The 24,368-nt window shown below is 44.6% G+C and overlaps 1 protein-coding gene across 12 annotated transcripts in view; it reads right to left on the reverse strand.

Moving 5' to 3' along the window:
* The window catches only part of LOC124008153 (calcium/calmodulin-dependent protein kinase type II delta chain), a 105,976-nt gene that overhangs the window by 44,735 nt on the left and 36,873 nt on the right, over positions 1 to 24,368 (reverse strand). For all 12 annotated transcript variants that reach the window (XM_046319202.1, XM_046319197.1, XM_046319199.1 and 9 more), the window contains exons 3-4: positions 5,192 to 5,251; positions 642 to 696 (exon numbers count right to left, since the gene is read on the reverse strand). In XM_046319202.1, the coding sequence (XP_046175158.1) occupies positions 642 to 696; positions 5,192 to 5,251 (115 nt within the window). The remainder of the gene's footprint in view (positions 1 to 641; positions 697 to 5,191; positions 5,252 to 24,368) is intronic.

The raw sequence follows: 24,368 nt of genomic DNA on the forward strand, positions 1-24,368 counted from the left end.
TTGCCATATATTTTTAAACTGTGCTCTGATGTCTCAAACGTTCTGAACCTCTCTATTCTCATCGTTTCTACAGATTGCAAATTAAATATATTTTTATACTATTGATCGATTGACTATGACTTTTAAAAGTCACACAGCAGTTTAAGTTGCAGCGTTAGCTCCATGTAAATGTTGCAATTCCTGCGACCAAAAACAAGCTACATATGGACAATACCAAAACAAATTATCTCAGGATTCTGCCTCTCCTCAGTGCCATGGAATTGGTACACTGAATATCTCTTCCCAACTATTTTGAAATCTATATGACACGGCTGTCCATTTTCTGGTCCTTATATGAAACTGGTATACTTTTTTAAATTTATCTGCATTTTCTTTAACCAATTTTGGTCTTTAATGCAGGGCCGACAGACAAGTTCCTTACCTTTCCCCCCCTTCCACTCGCCTACTTTTGCGGTAATGCTGAAATTAGTTGCTTACACTTGTCAATGTGTATATTTGAGTTTAACCATCATTTTTGTTTTAATATTTATTCCTTCTTTTCTGGTGGATAAAACAAAGCCATGTCTTACATATACCACTGGTTGGATGGTTGGGGTTGATGGGTTTTGTAGAGTGACACAATAAAGCAGGTTTGAACTTACAAGTCAAAGACCAGGTAGTGAAATCCCTCCTCTGATATGCTGTCATGGAGCCTCACTGTGGAAGAGAGGGGGGGGGGGGGGGGGGGGGGGGGGGGGGGGAAGCAAAAGTCTGATTAGAAATGATGCCTCTCAGACGGACCCATTCAGTTATTCAGACAGCTAGCGTGTCAGTGTGTGTAGTCTGATGCTTGTCCATGCCTGGGTGTGTGTGTGTGCCCGGCAGGCAGGGAAAGAAGAAAAGTCAGGGAGGAAGAGAGAAACTCATCCATGACACAAATGACCCTGAAACGCCCCTGATCCTGCCAGACCTCACTATATTCAATCCATAATAGACCTCAGACAAACTTCCCATTCATCTCACTGAGACAGACCCAGACAGTAGTACAAACAATGCAATACAGCAGCCTCGCTTTTAAAATCTACACAGCTAAATCTTCCGCATGGAATATTAAATGTGATTGTTCATTCCACGTGTCAGGAGATGTCTTGCTGTTGCATTGCCACAATAAACCTTTATGTTGCCCGTGTTTAAAACATGGACTTTAATCAATTATGAACGCTTAATCACACATAAATATCACATGTTTCATAATGTACAAAAGATTTCTATAAGACTGACAGACAATACAGTACACGCTAGTACACGCTATACATATTTCCTGTTGATGTCACGACTTCCGCCGAAGTCGGCTCTTCTACCTTGTTCGGGCGGCGTTCGGCGATCTGACGTCACCGGCTTTCTAGCCATTGGCGCTCCATTTTTTCATATTTCCATTTGTTTGGTCTTGTTCCATACACACCTGTTTTTCATTCCCTAATCACACTGCATGTATTTAGTCCTCTGTTCCCCTCCATGTCTTCGTGTGAAATTGTTTTATGTTATGTGGGTATTGTCACGCGCCAGACTTTTGTTTCATGTTCTTATGTGCTTTCGTTTTGGACCGGAATAAAAGTGCGCCTGTTAACTACACTCTGCTCTCCTGCACCTGATTTCGCCTCCCGTATACACCCAGCAAACTTTATTCAGAGCGGTTTTCCTCATCAGACCCTTTGTATCTGAATGCTAAGGGGGGGGGGGGGAGTAAAGGAGAGAGGAAAAGAGTAAGAGAAAATAGCCAGCACAAAAGGGTGAGAAAAGAGTGCAAAATCAATTGAGAAAGAGCGAGAAAGACAAGAGAAATGCCCTCTTTCTCTAAGAACCCACTCGTGTCTTCATTAGTTCTATTCCTGACTGACATTTCTATTGTCATGGCGACCTTAAGGAGCGGGATGGCTCTACCGGTCGGATATAGATGCCAACGAGGCGGAACATTAACGAGGCGATCACTGCGTGCACCAATCAGAGAATGAAACAGACGGATGACCTCGAAGAAGAAAAGGGGATGGACCTCCTAGAAATACTGTAGAAATACAGAAACTGGGTCTTCTTTCATTTGAATCAATTGGGGTATTATCACTATAGCTAAGTCCTTAAATGATGTGTAACTCTGTGTCGCACTGCTTTGCATTTACATTTACATTTACGTCATTTAGCAGACGCTCTTATCCAGAGCGACTTACAAATTGGTGCATTCACCTTATGACATCCATTTGCTTGATCTTGGCCAGGTAGCAGGTGTAAATGAGAACTTGTTCTCAACTAGCCTACCCAGTTAAATAAAGGTGAAATAACAATTTAAAAAAATGTTAAAATGGGGTAGAGGTTGAGACATCACCCTAAGAGGATAGAGCCTGAAACCTGAGATAATTGAGGTACATGGTTTGATGGCATAATAATTAGGCAGGATAGTATCCATCCTGCTAGGCATTTGTGTTGTCCCGTAATCCACATTAAGGGAACATAAAAAGAGCCCGGGATGCCATTGAGACTGAGGCTTCATGGAGGCTGTTCTTCTCCCAGAACATTAAATCATGCCATCAGAAGCTGCCTCAGATTACACAACAACAGCTCCAGGGCCAATAGACAAAAGGCAATCCAAAAGCACCCTCTTCCTGCCAATTTTCCCTCGCACGCATTTTAGCACTAAGCTGTCTTACCGACAACAGACAAACAAAATACCCCCCCCCCTATCATCCACTCGTTCTTCCACCCCCTCATCATCGTTTCTGCAAAAAAAGAAGAAAAAAAAAAAAAAACACCCAGTGTGGTCACATTGCTAGTGAAGTCTTAATTGGCCTCCGTGGGTCCCTTGGCAGCCTACGTGGGGGGGGGTGGGCTGGGGAAGCCGCACAGATGGGGTGTCTGCACAAACTATCAAGAGACGACACATGGGAAGACTTAACCAGTATTTACTCAGTATTTGAAATGGTTGTGTGTCATCGAGTTTGTTAGCTTTCAAAATGAGAATAGTCTCAAGGAAGTAAGGGCATGTGTGTGGCGGTGGGGTGACTTCCCCTGATGCGTGTGAGATCCTGGGGACATACGTAAAGTAGGATTTATTTTTTTTTTTACAGGAAAACAGCAGCTCCATTCGCACTGTCCTTTTTTAGCCATGGAGGTTGGGAATAACTACCCTGGCACGGTGGGCTGGCCATGACTGAGGCAGATGGTCAATGTGTGTGTGTGTGTGTGTGTGTGTGTGTGTGTGTGTGTGTGTGTGTGTGTGTGTGTGTGTGTGTGTGTGTGTGTGTGTGTGTGTGTGTGTGTGTGTGTGTGTGTGTGTGTGTGTGTGTGTGTGTGTGTGTGGACAGTACACAGGCAATTATGACACTAGTGTGATTGGTCTTACTTAGGGTTCATCTTTGGTAATAACAGGTCATTTATGGCAATCTATGGTAACTTTGGTCATTTATACTTCAATAAAAATAAAAATAAATATTCATATATAGATTTTGTTTTATCTGTGTCCATATTGTTCCTGAGTTTCTAGTGGATATATCATATGGTTCAACAGCAAGTAGTAGAATTAATTTAAAAACCATCAAATCAACAATGACATTTTCAATTAAAAGTAGACTCAACAACATTTATTTGTGTAGACCTTCCTTGTGAAATACCTACTTATACAAGCCCTTAACCAACAGTCCAGTTCAAGAAAGAGTTAAGAAAATATTTACCGAATTAAGTTAAAAATTTAAAAAAGTAAGTCAAATAAGTCAAAAGTAACACAATAAAATAACAATAACAAGGCTATATACAGGGGGTACCGGTACCGAGTCAGTGTGCGGGGTACAGGTTAGTCAAGGTCATTTGTATATGTGGAGTGACTACACATAGATAATAAACAGTGAGTAGCAGCAGTGTACAAAACAAATTTGATGAATTGTTAAGCAGTCTTATGGCTTGGGGGTAGAAGCTGTTAAGCTGTTAAGAAGCCTTTTGCTCCTAGACTTGGCGCACCGGTACCGCTTACTGTGTGGTAGCAGAGAAAACAGTCTATGAATTGGGTGACTGGATTCTCTGACAATTTTATGGGCTTTCCTCTGACACCGCCTAGTCTAGAGGTCCGGGATGGCAGGAAGCTTGACCCCAGTGATGTACTGGGCCATACGCACTACCCTCTTGTTAGGGTCACCATTTCAGAGTACAAACTCAAGGGACACTAGAGAAGCTTAACCAAGTTTACTTCTTCCCAAATGGTCGATACAGCTGTGATTCAGACACAGACACGGTTTCCCCCGTTGTAGTATCCATACCCCGCCTTGGGTGGAGTCTCCTCCTTATCTCTAAACATTGCATCTTTATTGCTGGGCCGGGAGCTGAATGGGCCTGAAACGGTTCCTCCCCTTATCAGTACTGCCACATGTGACCATTTTCCCTGTGCTCAGCTCCTCCCAAGCTTCATTAATGGCTCCACCCCGTCATGTCTCTTTTAAAACGAATCATTAATAATAAAGCTCAGAAATCCAAACCCATCACTCTGTAGCGCCTTACGGTCAGATGCCGAGCAGTTGCCATGCAAGGCGGCGATGCAAGAGGTCGGGATGCTCTCGATGCATTCCTAAAGTAAACCATTATGGTGGGACAATTTCCGCAACAACTAAGAGCGTTGAAGCGTGAGGCTCAACTTCTCCGCTGTTATGTTGCCCTGGCTGGCCATGCTGTAAACAGTGTGACGTGAACCCGTGCACATGCGCAGACACGGTGTGTGAGTGAAGTCTTGCATCTCACTCATCTCAATATTGGTGGTGCTGCTCGTGTTTAACATGCTGAAACCGTCATTTTAAACCCCAATGGTATTAACTTAGTGGATGGTTTATATTAAGGATAATTATTTTACAACTTGGTCATTCAATTTGATTATTTGTATATATTTTACATGCGATAAGGCCACAAAGAGGGCCAGAAATAATTACAGGGTCCAGAGAATCTGAAGTACCCAAAAGGGCCACTAGATAGATGCCATGTGATAAATAACATAAAATCCTTGAAAGTTAACAAAATGCTGGTAGTTTACTGGTAGAATTAGAAAGTTTTCAGTAATATACCCTCCCTAGTCTTACTGCTGCCAGTGAAGGGTCAGCTAGCACATTGTCCAGATTGAGGAGAGGGAAGAAGTTAGAGGGAACAGGGCACTGAAGGTATAAGTCTTGTACAGCATGGGACTCACCGATATTGGGGTGCTTGAGCAGGCGACAAATCCTGGCCTCTCGCTCCAGCTTCTGGTGATCTATGGGAGAGAGACAAAACAAAAGCCATGAGTCTTGGAGGCACACATCTTCACCTCGAGGGCCCGTGGCATTCCCTCGCCTTGTGGTTAGGATGAGTAAGTGTCATCTTTTCTCCCGTTTTCACATTCCTGTGACCACATAAAAAGACATTCCCTGTTACTTCCACGTTCCATTCCCTTCTCAGTACGAGAGCAGTGTCAACACATTCACAAAATGATCAAATATCCAGAATCAATGAGCTACAGTTGATGCCTGGTTATTATATATTACTAATACAATGGAGTCACTTTTTGTTGGCCTCTTTCCTGAACCAGAAATATAGACTGATCTTGTTTACATAAGGTGTCTCATCACGCTGCCAACAAGATATCAGATCACTGCAACACGTATGACAGCGGGCTTTGAGCAGCCCTAACACTAAGATGTGTTTATTATTTGTGACGTGAGATAATTGACGTGTCAATATCACGTGCAACTAATTTCAACACAATTACTGAATCCAAGTCCCGTCCAACGAACTAGTAGGGTACGCCATGATGACGGGGACATTCATTTATTAAAGTCACTACGAGTAAGTATTTGAGAACCACTTAAAACAGTTAAAAATTCACCCAGGTTATTCATTGTACAGCAAGCGTCACAGCGAGACAGAACTCCAATTCCCCCAGGTTCCGCTTTCAATTTTCAAGAGGCCGACCGCCGCAACCACCGAATTATTTATCGTTAATAAATTCAGCCGGCAGAACCAGGAAATGAACTAAATTAATTTTCACAGAGTTTAATGTGGCGTGTCCTTCATAGATAAATCAAGATGTTGGACGGAAGAAAAGTTGAGAAAATATCCACCTGGTAGCTCAAACCAAGAGGAGAGCCAATTCTGAATTCAACTGAAGAGAGCTGCGCTGAAGGACCCCAGTTTGTAGAATTAAAATGGCGGACGTGTTAAACATACAATACATGACCAAACATATAATTCCAAAATCATGGGCATTAATATGGAGTTGGTCCCCGAATATCTGCTCGAACAGCTTCCACTCTTCTCAGAAGGCTTTCCAAAAAATGTTGGAACATTGCTGCAGAGACTTTCTTCCATTCAGCCACAATAGCATTAGATGTTGGGTGAATAGGCCTGGCTCGCAGTCGACGTTCCAATTCATCCCAAAGGTGTTCGATGGGGTTGGGGTCAGGGCTCTGTGCAGGCCAGTTAAGTTCTTCCACACTGATCTCGACAAAGCATATCTGTATGGATCTCACTTTGTGCACCATGGCATTGTCATGCTGGAACAGGAAAGGGCCTGTTGGATTCTAGCTTGAAATGTACTTATTCATGTTACCATACTAGAACTTATTAATTACTTAACATGTATAAGGAATGTACATGTTAGGGGTAAAGATGAACTAGGTGTGTGGAAAGTTACTGAGTGGGAAAAGGGACAGAGAAGAACATACCTATTCTATTCATATACAGCTGAAGACAGAAGTTTACATACACCTTAGCCAAATACATTTAAACTCAGTTTCCACAATTCCTGACATTGAATCCTAGTAAGAAAAAGCCATTTGTCACAACTTTTGAAGTATACTTGGGGTCATTTTCCAATTGGAAGACCCATTTGCGACCAAGCTTTAACTTCCTGACTGATGTCTTGAGATGTTGCTTCAATATATCCACATTATTTTCCAACCTCATGATGGCATCTATTTTGTGAAGTGCACCAGTCCCTCCTGCAACAAAGCACTCCCACAACATGCTGCTGCCACCCCTGTGCTTCACAGTTGGGATGGTGTTCTTCGGCTTGCAAGCCTCCCACTTTTTCCTCCAAACATAACGATGGTCATTATGGACAAACAGTTCCAGACCATTATTCCTCCTCCACCAAATGTTACAGTTGGCACTATGCGTAGGGGTAGTTAATGTTCTCCTGGCATCCGCCCCACTCAGATTCCTCCGTTGGACTGCTAGATGGTGAAGCATGATTCATCACTTCAGAGAACGCGGTTCCACTGCTCCAGAGTCCAATGGCGGAAAGCTTCACACCACTCTTTCCGACGCTTGGCATTGCGTATGGTGATCTTAGGCTTGTGTGCAGCTGCTCGGCCATGAAAACCCATTTCATGAAGGTCTCGAAGAATAGTTCTTGTGCTGACGTTGCTTCCAGAGGCAGTTTGGAACTCAGTAGTGAGTGTTGCAACCGAGGACAGATTATTTTTTTGCACGCTTCAGCACTCGCCGGTCCCGTCCTGCGAGCTTGTGGGGCTTCCTACTTCTCGGCTGAGCCGTTGTTGCTTCTAGATGTTTCCACTTCACAATAACAACACTTATAGTTGACCGGGGCACCTCTAACAGGGCAGAAATTTGACAAACTGACTTGTTGGAAAGGTGGCATGCCATGACGGTGCCACATCGAAAGTCACTGAGCTCTTCAGTAAGGCCATTCTACTGCCAATGTTTGTCTATGGAGATTGCATGGCTGTGTGATCAGTTTTATACACCTGACAGCAACGGGTGTTGCTGAAATAGCCAAATCCACATACTTTTGCATATATAGTGTATTAATGTTTGAGGAAAAACTTTGGCATAACAACACATTCACCTTGGCTTCTCTGTGTGAGCCCGAGGTCGACGGCAGAGTGACAGGGACAAAAGGTGTAGGAAAGCGCAGGTGGTTCAAAAATAAATAAAAATGTCAGGGTACTTCTCGAATTGAAATGACTCCAACCCTGCATGTAAGCCACTGTCAACCATGATGTGCAGGGAGTTGAAGAGGCCCTTTCTTGCTGTGACATTTGAAATGTATGGCGAAGGTAAATAGAGTAGTGGTTTATGTACAGGTTACATGTCTTGTGAAAGGTGCATGCATGGGGAACTCCATAGGCAGCGCCATAGGCAATTATATCGGAGGGTAGTCCACTTCAGTCTTTCACCTGCAGAGGAAGCTCAATGGCTCAGCACTGGTGCATGCCAGGCAGGTATTTGAGGGAGTGTGTGTAACTGGGTCAATTAACAAATCCTCATCAATCCAATTGGTTAATGCCAGAGCAATGCTACCCATATGTCAGGGAATCTGTGAGTGTGTATGTCTTGTGCATGCCTCCTCCGTGTGCCTCATTTGAGCCATATTCGACAATGCCTGATTCCTTGAAGGATTTCTCTAGAGATAACAAGATATATTTAACACCATTTGTCCATCTCTAATCCACCGTCTTTGATCAAACCTGAAATTCACAGGGCTCTGATACTTTCTCATCCAATCGGATTCCAAAACATCCTAATCCCAGAAGAAAAAAAATCAGGTGCAATTTCCTAACATCCACATCTCCAATCAGACTTGCTTTTACAGGCCTGTAAAATCGGTGCTCCTCCAAATCAGATGTGCACGGTTCTAAACCCCGCTACTCGTGCTAGATGTGATCAGGGAGCGTCACTAAAGATCCCTCCAATCACGTCTTGTTTTACAAACGTCTAATCCCAATCACACCTATCCGATGTGCTTTTACAAGGCGGTAATCCCGGTCGCCAGGCTGACTTTGGCTGGCTCCCATTGTCCCACGTTGCCGAATCTGTGACATAACAGGATTTAGAGTGCTGCTCACCTCCAGTAGCTCAACCATCCAAGGTTTCATTCTCACTATCCTTGATTTAATTCCATATGGCTTTAGTCAATTGCTCTGATGTAAAGGATAATGGATTTCAATGAGGAGTTACGGTACCCAATTTACATTTACAACCTTTTAATGACATGGGGATTCAAATGGGTCTAGACAGAAAGACCATGTAAGCATCCATATTTTCTCCACAAACATACGCAAAAACATGATTTTCAAGATCACTACAGTTCACCAATCCAATTTCTATAAACGACCATGTAAATAAGAGGATCCAATTGGTCTGAATCACCATAAAATCGTGACACGCAAAGAGTATGAATAGCCATCAGTCTCTCACTAACGACTCGAAGCGGTGTGATTTTAAACATTAGCAGCACAACTAAAACAGTGTTGTGTGATTCACCCTGGAGCTGACCTATTTAGCGTCAGTCATCCCTATTTAGTGTCAGTCATCCCCAGATGAGCAGTGTGAGAGAGAGAGAGAGAGAGGGAGAGAGAGAGAGAGAGAGAGAGAGAGAGTGAGAGAGTGAGAGAGTGAGAGAGTGAGAGAGTGAGAGAGTGAGAGAGTGAGAGAGTGAGAGAGTGAGAGAGTGAGAGAGAGTGAGAGAGAGTGAGAGAGTGAGAGAGAGAGAGAGAGAGAGAGAGAGAGAGAGAGAGTGTTGCCAGGCCTGAGAAACGGGGGCAGGCAGCAGCTATTTTCACCGCAATCAAACCCCTCCCTCTGTCACTAACTTGACGGAAATCATAGCATCTGGTGCCGCTGACTCCCTCAGGTCCAGTCGATTCTCAGTCCCCAATGCCTTGAAGAGGCCAATCCATCGGTTTCTTTCTTCTCTGATTGGATGCGAGGAAGTGTGTGGTTGACACTTCCTCGCCTCTTTCCCCCGTTCCTCCGGGAGACCTTACTTTACACCGTCTCATCCTTGGCAGCACGGCCAGACTGGTTTAAAATAGAGAGCCAATTATTTTCCCGAAGAAAAAGAAAATAACAAAACAGCTCTACTTTAAAAGCGAGAGAGCAAACAAACGACGGAGAGAAGCTTCTTAAAAGAGGGAACGAGTGCAAGCCCCCCTGAAAGCAGCAGAGGTAGTCCGTCGTTAAAAAAAGGGCCATTTCAAATGCAGACTGGTCCATTCAAATAAATGGTGCGCCGTTTTATCGCGAGAATAAATTGTGTTTTTACAACACTTTGCAAGAGAAACTGATAAGCCTGAATCAGTTGCCACTGAAAATAAGCCCCATTCCAACACTTAAGTCAGTTTTATAAAACCGATAACGCGGCAGGGAAGTATGTAAATGAAGACCTATGGCGCACACGCACACGCACACACACACACACACACACACACACACACACACACACACACACACACACACACACAGGCAGATACAAAGGAAGACCCATGGCGCACACACACACACAAACACTGGCAGATACAAATGAAGACCGGCATTTCCCTTTACCATCCCTATCCCCCTAAAGACCAGAGGCTCGCCCCAGATAGATGAGCACACCTGGGTACCCCCGGGCCTCATGAATACGGTAAAGATGACTCCGCCGCACTAACCTACTCCGGGTGTGAATGAACCTTTCTATGACAATGTGCTGCTCAGCAGCCCAAGACCCTGTGTTGCAGATCCAACCGCATAATATTTTTTATCATAAATATTAAAATAAATGAATAAACATTTAAAATCGGTGCAGCTGACTTTACAGATCCTGGCAGACAACAGGGCAATGGGAGGAGTCATAGTAATGGTGAGAATCTGACCCGAGAATCCTCATCATAACACAGCTAAGCCATCGGAGAGACATTATTGAGGTACCGAATCTAATGCTGGTCAATTCTTCATATATAGCATATGGCATTTGCTATGAGCTCTTTGGACAAAAAAAAATGTAAACGATGAGTGAAAGTGTGTGTGTACACACGCTCAAATATGTTGCTGAGGGGCCTGGGGAGGGGCAAGTCAAGTTGAGGTCAGTATATAGTGTCTGTCAGATGACTTGACTGAATATCGAGAGGAAGAGACTTTTCTAGTGTGTGTGCGCCATTGGGTCTTCATTTGTATCTGCCTGTGTGTGTGTGTGTGTGTGTGTGTGTGTGTGTGTGTGTGTGTGTGTGTGTGTGTGTGTGTGTGTGTGTGTGTGTGTGTGTGTGTGTGTGTGTGTGTGTGTGTGTGTGTGTGTGTGTGTGTGTGTGTGTGTGTGTGTGTGTGTGTGTGGTCTTAGTCAACGCTCTCTCGACCCTTGGCAGGAACAGTGACTCAGTGCACAGTGTCGATGTAATGCCAATGTGTGTGTGTGTCACTTTCTCTCTTTCCCACTCTCCTTCAGCCCCCTCCTTAAAGCTCTGATTCCCAGGGGCGAGACGGTCTGTTATGCCGTACACGGACTAATTGATACGCAGACGGTCTCTTTCGGACAGACCCAGACCACTAAAATCAGGCAGCGGGGACAGACCCAGACCACTAAAATCAGGCAGCGGGGACTATCATGATCACCACTCCAAAGTGTTTCAAAATCTACACTTCCATACGTTCTGAACTTTGCCCAATGGTCTGTTGCCACAAATGTTCTGAGCACATATGAGAGTATGCAAGTGCTAAACCTACAGGCACATAAAACTATCTTCTATAATTACAAGAAGGGAAAGGCGGAGCACGTATTAAGGATACAGGCAGTTAAAACACTTTTTCTATAATCGTAATGATGCTGGCAAAAAAACTAAGCGTGTATTAATGCCACAGAATGTTATTCATCATAGACCAGGGAGGAAATGCTGCATTATGCAACAACAACAAAAAGATGTCCACCCGTTTCTTGGCAGAGGGATTGATGGGACACAGAGAGCTACAGCTTTGCGTAACAAACAAATGTGTTGAGAAAAAAAAAGGAGAGCTGGTAGGAGGCACAGGAAGGGCAGCAAAGATGGAGGGGGTGAGATGTAGAACGCGATAAGTAGTCAAAAATAGTTACGCAAATGGTTTGAGTAAGTGGGTGAATAAATGAATGAACAAATGAACAAATGAGCCAATGAGTGACTGGATGTATAAATGGCTGAATTAATGAACTAATTAATGAATGGAGTGAATTTATGTTCATGTCAATGTTATGAATGACTGGAAATGTGTATGCTAGCATGAATACAGAATGTTATGCAAGAGTCTGTATGCGTGTCTGCATCCTTTGAGGGCAACGGCCCTTTCCTAAACACTGATGGTGATCCCCAGTCACACAGTGAGGTAGGCCAGCCTTCCCTGTCGGCCCGGTTCAGTATTCAGTCCACACTCCGGTAGTGCATCTCAGTAAGCCATCGACGGGCAAAGATCCAGACACCAAACACCAATCTTGTATCTGCTCCAAACAGCCAGCAGGCAGGCACGTGTACACACACACCTGCCTAAACACACTGAACGCCCACACACACACTGAATGCCCACACACACACACACTAGATGTGGCTAAAGCGCCAATCCATTCTCCTAAAGAGGATCTTACTCTCTTATCTTGAGCCCAGGCCCACACCGTCGCATCGATACAAACCACACAATGGCCAGAGCAGCAGACCAACTTTAACAAAGGCCACACTACACACAAGCAGTGCTGGCTGAAATATGGGAGAGGTGGCAATATGCCATCAAAGCTTCTGACTCGCTGCTCCTCTTGGCTCTGTTGCCAAGGCAGCGAGAAGAAAGTGTCGCAAAGGGTAGGCCTTAAGCCTCGGCCGCCACTTCCACCTGCAATGTGTCAGATCACAGGTAGTAGTCCTTAAGAGTCTATTGACGCAGCCGTGCGTCAATCTAAGTAACATTTTTTTTAAATGCCCATCAAAATCCATCAGTTTAAGCTAAAGATATCAGTCTCAATCCACTGCATCCACATATGCTGGCCTTCCAAGTCTGCAGTGGAAGGTGACCGAGCTACAGCTGTGTTTGTCATACCACGAGACATCCCAAAAATCTCTGGTAAAAACATCCGTCTCGTCTGAACGGTTTGGCCTGGAAAGGGGAGACTCTCACGAACACGGTGGAGTTCTCCATTTTTCTCTACGACCCCCACAAGTTTCAAGGGACTCGTCTGAAGTCGGTAATGCTAATGTGCCAACTTCTGCTGTAGTGTCAGAACCGTTTGAGCTACGAACTAATATGACACCACTATGGAAAGGGAAACTCATGAGCACGATGGTGTGACCTGCACAAGTGTCACAGGACTAGTCTGAATGTAAGCCATACAAACAAATGGAAGAATGGAAGTAGTTTTGTGCCAACAAAAACAAGTGGTTAAAAGTATGTGGGCACTCCTTAATATTTTGCTATCTCAGCCAAACCTGTTGCTAATCGAGCACACCGCCATGCAATCTACATAGACAAACATTGACAGTAGAATGGCCTTAATGAAGAGCTCAGTGAGTTTCAATGTGGCACCGTCATACCATGCCACCTTTCCAACAAGTCAGTTCGTGAACTTTCTGCCCTGCTAGAGCTGCCCCGGTCAACTGTAAGAGCTGTTATTGTGATGTGGAAATGTCTAGGAACAACAACGGCTCAGCCGCGAAGTGTTAGGCCACAGAAGCTCACAGAACGGGACACCCAAGTGCTGTCCTCGGTTGCAACACTCACTACCAAGTTCCAAACTGCCTCTGGAAGCAACGTCAGCACAAGAACTGTTTGTCGGGAGCTTCAAGAACTGTTCGTCGGGAGCTTCATGAAATGGGGTTCCATGGCTGAGCAGCCAAGTGTTGGCTGGGGTGGTGTAAAGCTCCCACCATTGGACTCTGGAGCAGTGTAAAAACACAATCTCCAGACTGACAAGTTACGCTTTACCAACTGGCAGTCCGACGGATTAATCTGGGTTTGGGGGATGCCAGGAGAACACTACCTGCCCGAATGCATAGTTCCAACTGTAAAGTTTGGTGGAGGAGGAATAATGGTTTGGGCTTGGCCCCTTAGTTCCAGTGAAGGAAGATCTTAAAGCTACAGCATATAATTACATTCTATATGATTCTGTGCTTCCAACTTTGTGGCAACAGTTTGAGGAAGGCCCTTTGCTGTTCAGCATGACAATGTCCCCGTGCACGAAGCAAGGTCCATACAGAAATGGTTTGTCGAGATTGGTGTGGAAGTACTTGACTGGCCTCCACAGAGCCCTGACCTCAACCCCATCAAACACCTTTGGGATGAATTGGAACGCAGACTGTGAGCCGGGCCTAATCTCCTAACATCAGTTCCCGACCCCACTAATGCTTGTGGCTGAATGGAAGCAAGTCCCCGCAGCAATGTTCCAACATCTAGAGGAAATCCTTCCCAGAATAGTGGAGGCTGTTATAGCAGCAAAAGGGTGGACCAATTCCATATTAATGCTCATGGTTTTGGAAATTAGAGATGTTTGACGAGCAGGCTATAGAGCGTATGTATCCAAAAATATATTTCCTGAGCTTTCTTATATCTCTTAGATATATTTTTTTGCCATTTGTGACTGTTCGTTCGATGCGTTTCAATGGGCTATAGTAATAAAGACCAAATATTTTATCAAATAGTATTTACTTTTTTGGATAGCTAACATGGTCCTAAACTTTTAAATCAAATAGCTAAATGATCCATGGCATGACCATCTTAAAACAAGCCAAAGAATGATGTAAAGGTGGAGACAGAGAGAAGAGGGAAGGAGAACCCGAACAGGTGTGAGAGAGTGACACACCGACTGGAACGAGACAAATGACTGACAGAGGGGGAAAAGAAAAAGACAGTGGAGAGGGATGTGAGGGAAAGAGGGAGTCTGTCCATCTGTTGCTTCCAGTTGATCAGCGACAGAACATGTTATAAATAGATAAAGAAATATCGGAATAGACCAATTAAACAGAGAAAGAGGCAGAGTGAGCGAGAGAGGTACGGGCCGGAGAGAGAGCGGAGAGATGAAGAGAGAGCTGTGTGGCAGCCTCAGCAGGACTCCAGAATAGCTGTGGTAGGAATAGAGACGTGGGCGGCAGTGTATAAGGGAGATAAGATATTAAAATAACCCACCTCAGAAATCACAGCACAAATGAGGGGTAAAAACTATAATATAATTTTTGGAGCAAAAAACCTGCATACCTAGTACACAGAGTTGAAATCACAGAGTTAACTCCACTAGAGTCAATTTATCTTAACCCTCAAAGCGAGTGTTGATAAATGATGAGTAAACAGAGTCAGGGAGTTAAAACTAAGGAGTATGAACAGATGTGGGAGGGGCATCATTGTCATATTTGTCATTTGCTTTTTTGGAGTTTGATTTTTATAATTGTTCGTTTCAATATCTGTTGTTTTTAGTGCCCCCTTGTGTGCTATGCCGGTAATACCATAAATCCCAGGGTGAAAATCTGGATAGCGCCCAAGCCTATTACAAGCCACCATTATATGACACAGCAAGAAATATGTAAATGAGATTTATACACCCTTACACCTCAAATGGGACCATTTCAATTAGTGTTGCGTTTGACTCCTTAGGAGTTAAGTCTTGGGATTACATTGTGAGTAAACATCATAGGCCAATCACATTTCCATAACCAAATCTTCGTTAAATCTTCGCTACTACATGATACAAATCTTCGCTACTACATAATACTCAAAATGTCCCTATAACCATCATGAAATTGCTATAACCTAGACTATGAATGATAGTTTATAACAGGTCGAGAAAATGTTAGTAAGGTGACAGTACCGCCTTGCACACACTTGTCTACATCTAACAAGATTTTCTATTGGACAAATTCAGGTATGTTTATCCCCATTTGGTTCAGTTTAAGAATGGTTTTTCAACAGAATCGGCAGAATGAATACACCCCTGATCACACGCAAACACAGTTCACTTTCATAGCAGCCACATAAAAACAGCATGATCACTTTGCTCATTGATAATTCCTTCTCACATCTACGCACTCTCCTCCTCTCACCTTTTCCCTTCGCTTGTGGACTTCAGTGCACAACACTTTCCAAGCCAAACCTTCATATCATAAACGCTACACACATCCTACATCGGTCCCCAAATTAGCTAGCGCCATAGTCCACATAGCTACTAGATCTAACGCGCCAGTAAACCCACTACAATCATGCAGTAGTGTACCCGTCAGCAAGTAGTTACACTTGGAAGAGTTCCAGTGTTGGATAGCCATAGCATAACTAACATAGCATCCCCCTCGGAGTAGGATAAACAAGGCAACTGCATTCGCAAGATAAGTGAACAATCGCTCTAAAAATGTATTTGATCAAAACTGTTCAACTATTGTCTTTCTCTTTGAGTGAACATGTTATGCACTGCAGTGCTAGCTAGCTGTAGCTTCTACTTTTAGTACTAGATTCATTCCCTGATCCTTTGATTAGGTGGACATGTCAGTTCATGCTGCAAGAGCTCTGATAGGCTGGAAGACATCCTCCGGAAGTTGTCATAATTACTGTGTAAGTCTATGGAAGGGAGTGAGATCCATGAGCCTCCTAGGTTTTGTATTGAAGTCAATGTACCGAGAGGAGGACAGAAACTAGCTGTCCTCTGGCTACATCATGGTGCTACCCTACAGAGTGCTGCTGAGGCTACTGTAGACCATTGCAAAACAGTGTGCTTTAAATCAATGATTTGGTGACGTGAATATATTTAGTAGTTGTATCTACAGTTTCACTACTGTTATGAAATTCACTTAGGATGGTCCTCCCCTGAGAAGCCTACACTGGCTGTACTGTACAGTAGTAGCCATCTATGGCTGCAGTATCCTCATCAACATTACGGTAGAAGAGTACTTGGATGGCTTAGTGTGTGAGTCACAGCTGGAGGGGCTGTGTGTGAAAACAGTTTGACACCTCACCTTCGTGAGCACAGCAGCACACTTGTGGTTTGGGTCCAGCAAGGAGGCGAACTAGCCACAAGGCTGCTGGGTGTCTCGCCACTGAATGATGTGAACATGCTGCTTTCTGAACATCATGCACCAACGACAACACCCCTTTGCAGGGCCTTGATCATGAAAACTGAATGATTTATCTAAATGACTAGTGATGGCACACATTACATGGACTGGAAATCAGACACATGGGCCTGCATTAGATAGGTGCTAGATAATAGGGGAAAGGGAAAAACCTAGTCAGTTGTACAACAATGCATTCAACCAAATTTTGTCTGAATAGCGCTCGGATAAGCATGAGATTGAACTTCCCTCAACTTTCTAAAGCTTTCCCCTTTAGTTAACAGTATTAACGTTTCGCTCTACTGTGGGAATTGGAAACGAATCAACGCAATATTAGCCACTTTCAATGTAACACACCGAAACAAAACAAACTATGCAAGCATTAGTATGAAAAAATATCTCTGCAAGAGATTCTTGTAGGCAGAGCGCATTGGAGTAGGATTTTATTACATTGACAGGCACAACTCAGGCCTGTACTCTACACAGACCGGTGTGCGTTAACCAATCAGAGCTGCAGTACACCAGTGCCATATGTGGATCTGTGCCATTCACTTTGAACTGGATTGTGTTTAGGCAACAGGATGAGTGGTCTTGAGTAGATGCGTTTGTTATAAGATCAAAGAGAGAGCTGCACACTTGTTCATATTCTTTGCTGGTTAGTGAGTTATTAGCCCAGTTATGTGGAGTGGTTGAAATGTGTGCATTTCTAGCCTTCTTTGAAAAGCCAGTCAGGTAAAGAGCTTTTTTATGTCTTAAAGGGGCAGTGTTGTATGTTGAGACGGTCATGAATAAGCTAAGTAGCCAGTAGGCAGATCATAGCATCATTTGTCTGATTCTCTGTAATAACGGTATGAGGGCTTCCCGAGTGGCACAGCGGTCTAAGACACTGATCAGTGCTAGGGCGTCACTACAGATTCGGGTTCGATCCCGGGGTGTGTCGCAAGCCGGCCACGACCGGGAGACCCATGAGGTGGCTCACAATTGGCACAGCATCGTCCGGGTTAGTTGAGGGTTTGGCAGGCTGAGATGTCCTAGTCCCATCGGGCTCTAGCGACTGTGGCGGCCGGGGGCATGCACATTCGCTTCGGTCGCCAGCTGTACGGTGTTTCCTCAGACACGTTGGTGTGGCTGGCTTCCGGGTTATGTGAGCAGTGTGTCAAGAAGCAGTGTGGCTTGCCAGGGTCGTGTTTCGGGGGACGCATGGCTCTCGAGTCCTTGGAGTTGCAGCGATGGGACAAGACTAACTACCAATTGGATATCACAAAATTGGGGAGAAAAAGTGGTAAAAAGTGCAATAAAATAATAATGTTATGGGAATAATAATTCATTTTATAAAGTGGTTTCTTGCATCAAACAACATTTTCAGTCACCTCCTTGTCAGAAGGACAAGTGGATAGACAGGTTAAGGTCAAGCCCTGCATGTAGTTTTTTTTCTCCAAAAGCCTCATGAAATGTAGGCATTGAAACATCACACATTAGCTGCTACTGTAGGCTGAATTATAGAACAGCTATTTCCATATTAAAATGTTACGGAATGTGTTTTTCGCCATTGTTTTTGGTAGGCCTACATTCTGATCAGATATCTACAGTAGCCTACTAAGCCGCATAACCCTTAACTTCAAGCGGGTACAGCCTCAGTGTCCACAGTAAATGGGCCATTGCTCAAGGGATATTCCGTGTATTTTACCAATTGTGACTTTGTTTTTTAATTTATCATCTCGTGAAACATTTTATTACTGAAGACAAGATTTCCCTTGACAGCTCAATGTCAGTCAGAACCAGGGAGGGAGAGCGAAATGTATCTATCACACTCATATCTCTACAGTACCTACTGGATTATCCTTAAGCCTTTCCACTGACCGGCCCATAGAGGTCTACAGGCGAAGGCTCCATGGGGAGAGGGAGCAGCAATGTGAGGCAAACCTAGCTCTGGTCCGGTCAGCCTCTGAAATACTGTACGGGACATGAAAAGGTGAAACCCTGAGAGTCCAATAACAGTTTAGTCTAGATTAAACTAGATTCTCACTGCCCCGTATCAACCAATCCCGTGAAATATTACTGCTGCTCTCAATGGGAAACTCCATTGGCATGACTAATGACAAACATGAAAAAGCTTATCTGACGAAGCATTAACCTCATCACACGGGGTTTAAGTTAACTGATCATGAACACCTTGCCTTATGAAATGTGTCTTCTGCATTTAACCCCACCCCTCTGAATCAAAAGGTGTTGGGGGGCTGCCTTAAATCCACATCCACGTCAACAGCACCAGGGGAAAAAAAGAGAGAGAGAGTGTCTGGTGGTGAGCGATAGCATGGACAGTGCTGACAGTGTTCCCCTGGCGGTGACACCTAGCTGAGAGCTGGCCAGGCTCTAGATGTTCTATCTCTCGCTGGCAGACTGGGTGTATGGATGGGATAGCGGACATGTGTTTGAGGCGCGATATGGATAAAGCTGCATGCTGGATGGAGAGCAGTGGATTTGGAGTAAACCGCTGCCCGGTTGTGGTACAGTGACGTGTTATTAACCAGGGATTAGTACCACAGAGGCCTTTCTTTAGCAAGAGTGAGAGATTGGGTGAGGTTTACACGAAGTTTATGGAGAGACCGTGACCACGAATTGAGCATAAACTTGAACTCATCATGTTTATGAGACTCCGCAGGCCTACACAGGAAAGCAAAGCCAGCCTAACAGCTCATTTTGGTATGCTAGCGTGAAAACACCAATGCCCACAATTCCCATGGGCCTCCTGCCAATCCAGAGAGAAGGCAGAGAATCTCACTCAGTCTTTTATCTGGCTCTTTTCTCTCTCTCTCTCTCACTCTCTCTCACTCTCTCTCCACACCGAGACATCTCTGTCAAAGACATCTAGAAAGTTCTCAGATGTCAAAAACACTGGCAGAAGGCCCTCGCAGACTTGACAAGTGAACAAAGTCATCAAATTGCTTCTTTTCGTTTTTGTTTCCCGTTAGGGTAGTTCTGAAGGGTGGAAGGACTGCAGTGAATGACACTGACACATTCCTATTCCGTGGGTCTTTTATCATGAACATAGATCTTATCATCAGGAAACTCACCAAAGAAGTGAACTCTCATCTTCAAGAGGAGCTTTACACAAACTCCATCCAAATATATCAGTACAAACCGTATGGGCTTTAAAGGACACCGTATCTTAACTCAAGTGGAAGTGGCCCAACTACTTTGATGGAAGTAGTTGGAAGTGGCCCAAGTGGAAGTGGCCCAACTACTTTGAGTCGATACAGACTTCACACAGTAACAGACAAGGAGTGTCGCTATCCCGCGGCGTAGAAAGAACAGCACTTCCTCCCCAAACTCCTAGTCCGTTTCATAAGCAAGCCTCTATCGGACAATCACGTCATTGATTTGACATTTCTCCGGTGAGAATGGAGGAGATCCAGTAGAGTCATGACCGGATTGATCCATTCGGCTAAAAGCTCTCCAACTGCAATCACTATTGTTATCGAGCTGGGTTAACCGTTGATTCATGTTTAGCTTTGGAAAAATGGTCCTTGACAGAATCAGAGTTATGAAGTGATCCATATTGTCATCGCTGCGAGACGGCGGAAATGGAGTGGTTTTGTCGAGATGGGATTATACATACACACAGCAGCTGCCCGCCGCATAAACAGAGCAGTGAGAAAACACCTTATTGATTGGGCAGGGTTGTCCATCTGTACACTTGTCTCCATACTCTTTCAAAGTTCTCACTTTCCTCTCCTGTCTATGCTCTTACCCCTCTCCACGTCTCCCTCCATTCTGACACCCTGTCACACACACACACACCCTGTCACACACACACACACACACACACACACACACACACACACACACACACACACACACACACACACACACACACCTGTTTATATTACAGACAGCAGGCTGTGATGGTTTTTCTAAAAGGGCTATTATAGGATACCTCCCTCGTGTCTGCACATGCAAATTGCCTGTGATAACACCAGCCACATTCAAATATGTGGAGGGTTCAAGCTTTGCATTGTTTTCACTGTCAAAGCCCTGGGGGGCCATTTGAGGTGGAAGTGGTTCAAAGTTATGATCAGAGGAAAAGAGCGAGGGATTCAAAAGGAGGAGAAAAAAGAGAGAGAACAAGGCCTACAAATCAACACGGTCTCACCCTACCCGATAATTACATGTAATGCCTTTCTGTTTCCCTAAATGTTATAGCTGTCGCAATTACAGCTGACTGAAGACGGGACAACCTGGCATTAAAATCAAATGTGTTCGTCACATACAGCAGGAATAAAAGGTGCAGCCAAACCGCTACGGAGCTAGCTCCCTCAACACAGTACATTAATCAATAATACAAGAGGTAGTATGCATAGTAATAATATACTGTATACACTATTTACAAATGAAGTGAGTCGTGGAATCAATAGTATATCATAGAACAGCAGCATTGACTGAGTGTGTGTGTGTGTTCATGGGTGTAAGGTTGTGTGCAACGGTTGGATGTGTGGGTAGTCAGTACAGTCCGACCGATATATTGGTGCACCGATACTATGGGTTTATATTGGCCTTTTATAATCGGTTACGGGCGATAATTCCACTGATAACCGATATTCAATAAATAGGATGGGGGGTAAAAGTGAATCTCATGCTCACCATTAATCTCACAACGTAAGAAATCAAACACTTGAAGCATATTTCTTGGACAATTGCTCTTTTGGGTGGCAATTTAGAGAATTACACTTCCATTTCCCTGGTATAAAACAGTATACAGTACCAGTCAAAGTTTGGACACATCTACTCATTCAAGGGTTTTTCTTTATTTTGACTATTTTCTACATTGTAGAATAATAGTAAAGACATGAAAACTATGAAGTAACACATATGGAGTCACATACTAACCAAATAAAGTGTTAACAAATGAAAATATATTTTATATTTGAGATTCTTCAAATATCCACCCTTTGCCTTGATGACAGCTTTGCACACTCTTGGCATTGATATACACTGCTCAAAAAAATAAAGAGAACACTAAAATAACATCCTAGATCTGAATGAATGAAATATTCTTATTAAATACTTTTTTCTTTACATAGTTGAATGTGCTGACAACAAAATCACACAAAAATTATCAAATGGAAATCAAATTTGTCAACCCATGTGGAAAACCACACTACAGGATGATCCAACTTTGATGTAATGTCCTTAAAACAAGTCAAAATGAGGCTCAATAGTGTGTGGGGCCTCCACGTACCTGTATGACCTCCTTACAACGCCTGGGCATGCTCCTGATGAGGTGGCTGATGGTCTCCTGAGGGATCTCCTCCCAGACCTGGACTAAAGCATCCGCCAACTCCAGGACAGTCTGTGGTGCAACGTGGCGTTGGTGGATGGAGCGAGACATGATGTCGCAGATGTGCTCAATTGGATTCAGGTCTGGGGAACGGCGGGCCAGTCCATAGCATCAATGCCTTCCTCTTGCAGGAACTGCTGACACACTCCAGCCACATGAGGTCTAGCATTGTCTTGCATTAGGAGGAACCCAGGGCCAACCGCACCAGCATATGGTCTCACAAGGGGTCTGAGGATCTCATCTCGGTACCTAATGGCAGTCAGGCTACCTCTGGCGAGCACATGGAGGGCTGTGCGGCCCCCCCAAAAAAATGCCATCCCACACCATGACTGACCCACCGCCAGACCGGTCATGCTGGAGGATGTTGCAGGCAGCAGAACGTTCTCCACGACGTCTCCAGATTCTGTCACATCTGTCACATGTGCTCAGTGTGAACCTGCTTTCATCTGTGAACAGCACAGGGCGCCAGTGGCGAATTTGCCAATCTTGGTGTTCCCTGGCAAAGGCCAAACGTCCTGCACGGTGTTGGGAAGTAAGCACAACCCCCACCTGTGGACGTCGGGCCCTCATACCACCCTCATGGAGTCCATTTCTGACCGTTTGAGCAGACACATGCACATTTGTGGCCTGCTGGAGGTCATTTTGCAGGGCTCTGTCAATGCTCCTCCTGTTCCTCCTTGCACAAAGGCGGAGGTAGCGGTCCTGCTGCTGGGTTGTTGCCCTCCTACGGCCTCCTCCACGTCTCCTGATGTACTGGCCTGTCTCCTGGTAGCGCCTCCATGCTCTGGACACTACGCTGACAGACACAGCAAACCTTGCCACAGCTCGCATTGATGTGCCATCCTGGATGAGCTGCACTACCTGAGCCACTTGTGTGGGTTGTAGACTCCGTCTCATGCTACCACTAGAGTGAAAGCACCGCCAGCATTCAAAAGTGACCAAAACATCAGCCAGGAAACATAGGAACTGAGAAGCGGTATGTGGTCACCACCTGCAAAACCACCCCTTTATTGGGGGTGTCTTGCTAATTGCCTATAATTTCCACCTGTTGTCTATTCCATTTGCACAACAGCATGTGAAATGTATTGTCAATCAGTGTTGCTTCCTAAAGTGTTCCCTTTATTTTTGTGAGCAGTGTACATATATATATATATTTTTAAAATGTATTTGATTTATTTTACCCCCTTTATCCTCCCCAATTTCGTGGTATCCAATTGTTAGTAGTTACTATCTTGTCTCATTGATACAACTCCCGTACAGGCTCAGGAGAGACGAAGGTCGAAAGCCATGCGTGCTCCGAAACACAACCCAACCGCACTGCTTCTTAACACAGTGCGCATCCAACCCGGAAGCCAGCCGCACCAATGTGTCGGAGGAAACACTGTGCACCTGGCGACCTGGTTAGCGTGCACTGCGCCCGGCCCGCCACAGATGTCGCTAGTGCGCGATGAGACAAGGATATCCCTACCGGCCAATCCCTCCCTAACCCGGACGGCGCTAGGCCAATTGTGCGTCGCCCCATGGACCCCCAGGTCTCGAACCCAGGCTCTGGTGGCACAGCTAGCACTGCCTTAGAACACTGCACAACCCAGGAGGCCATAAAATATATTTTGATTAATTTAACACTTATTCTATAAATGTAGAGAATTGTAAAAAATAAAGAATCCTTGAATTAGTAAGAGTTCTAAAACTTGTGACTGGTAGTGTAGCTGCAGATATATCGGTACGTTTTGACCCCCCCCACCCAAAAAAAAAAACAACTATCAGTGTCGAGCACGAAAAAACATGGTCTTTCTCTAGTAGTCAGTGCAAAAAATGTCTAAAGGTCATATGGTCTCTCCGGTGCAAATAGTCTCTAAGGTGCGGTACGGGAGGCAGTTAGGTTTAGCTTTTCAGCAGTCTTATGGCCTGGTGGTAGATGCGGTCTCAGAGCCTGTTGGTCCAAGACCCTGAGTTTACAGTCCGTGGCGGTGGAGTCCATTTCTGTGGTAACATGGACTGTAAATGGGATTAAACTTTTTTGATTCTTGCTGAAACACAGCGCTGTAGCAAGTTAGTATTCAGATGCCTAGGCAACCCCCCTCCCTGCAGCAGCACGCAGAAATAGAATGGCTAGAATGCGCTTGGATCCTCTAATCCTGGCAATTTGACTGGTAAAAATCATGAGTACACTTGCAATGGTCCCAGGTGGTATTAAATGGAGAATGTTACTGCCCTGCCTGCCAGTGGGGAAAACA

Source organism: Oncorhynchus gorbuscha, linkage group LG21, assembly GCF_021184085.1.
Source record: "Oncorhynchus gorbuscha isolate QuinsamMale2020 ecotype Even-year linkage group LG21, OgorEven_v1.0, whole genome shotgun sequence".
In the NCBI taxonomy this organism is placed as follows: Eukaryota; Metazoa; Chordata; class Actinopteri; order Salmoniformes; family Salmonidae; genus Oncorhynchus; species Oncorhynchus gorbuscha.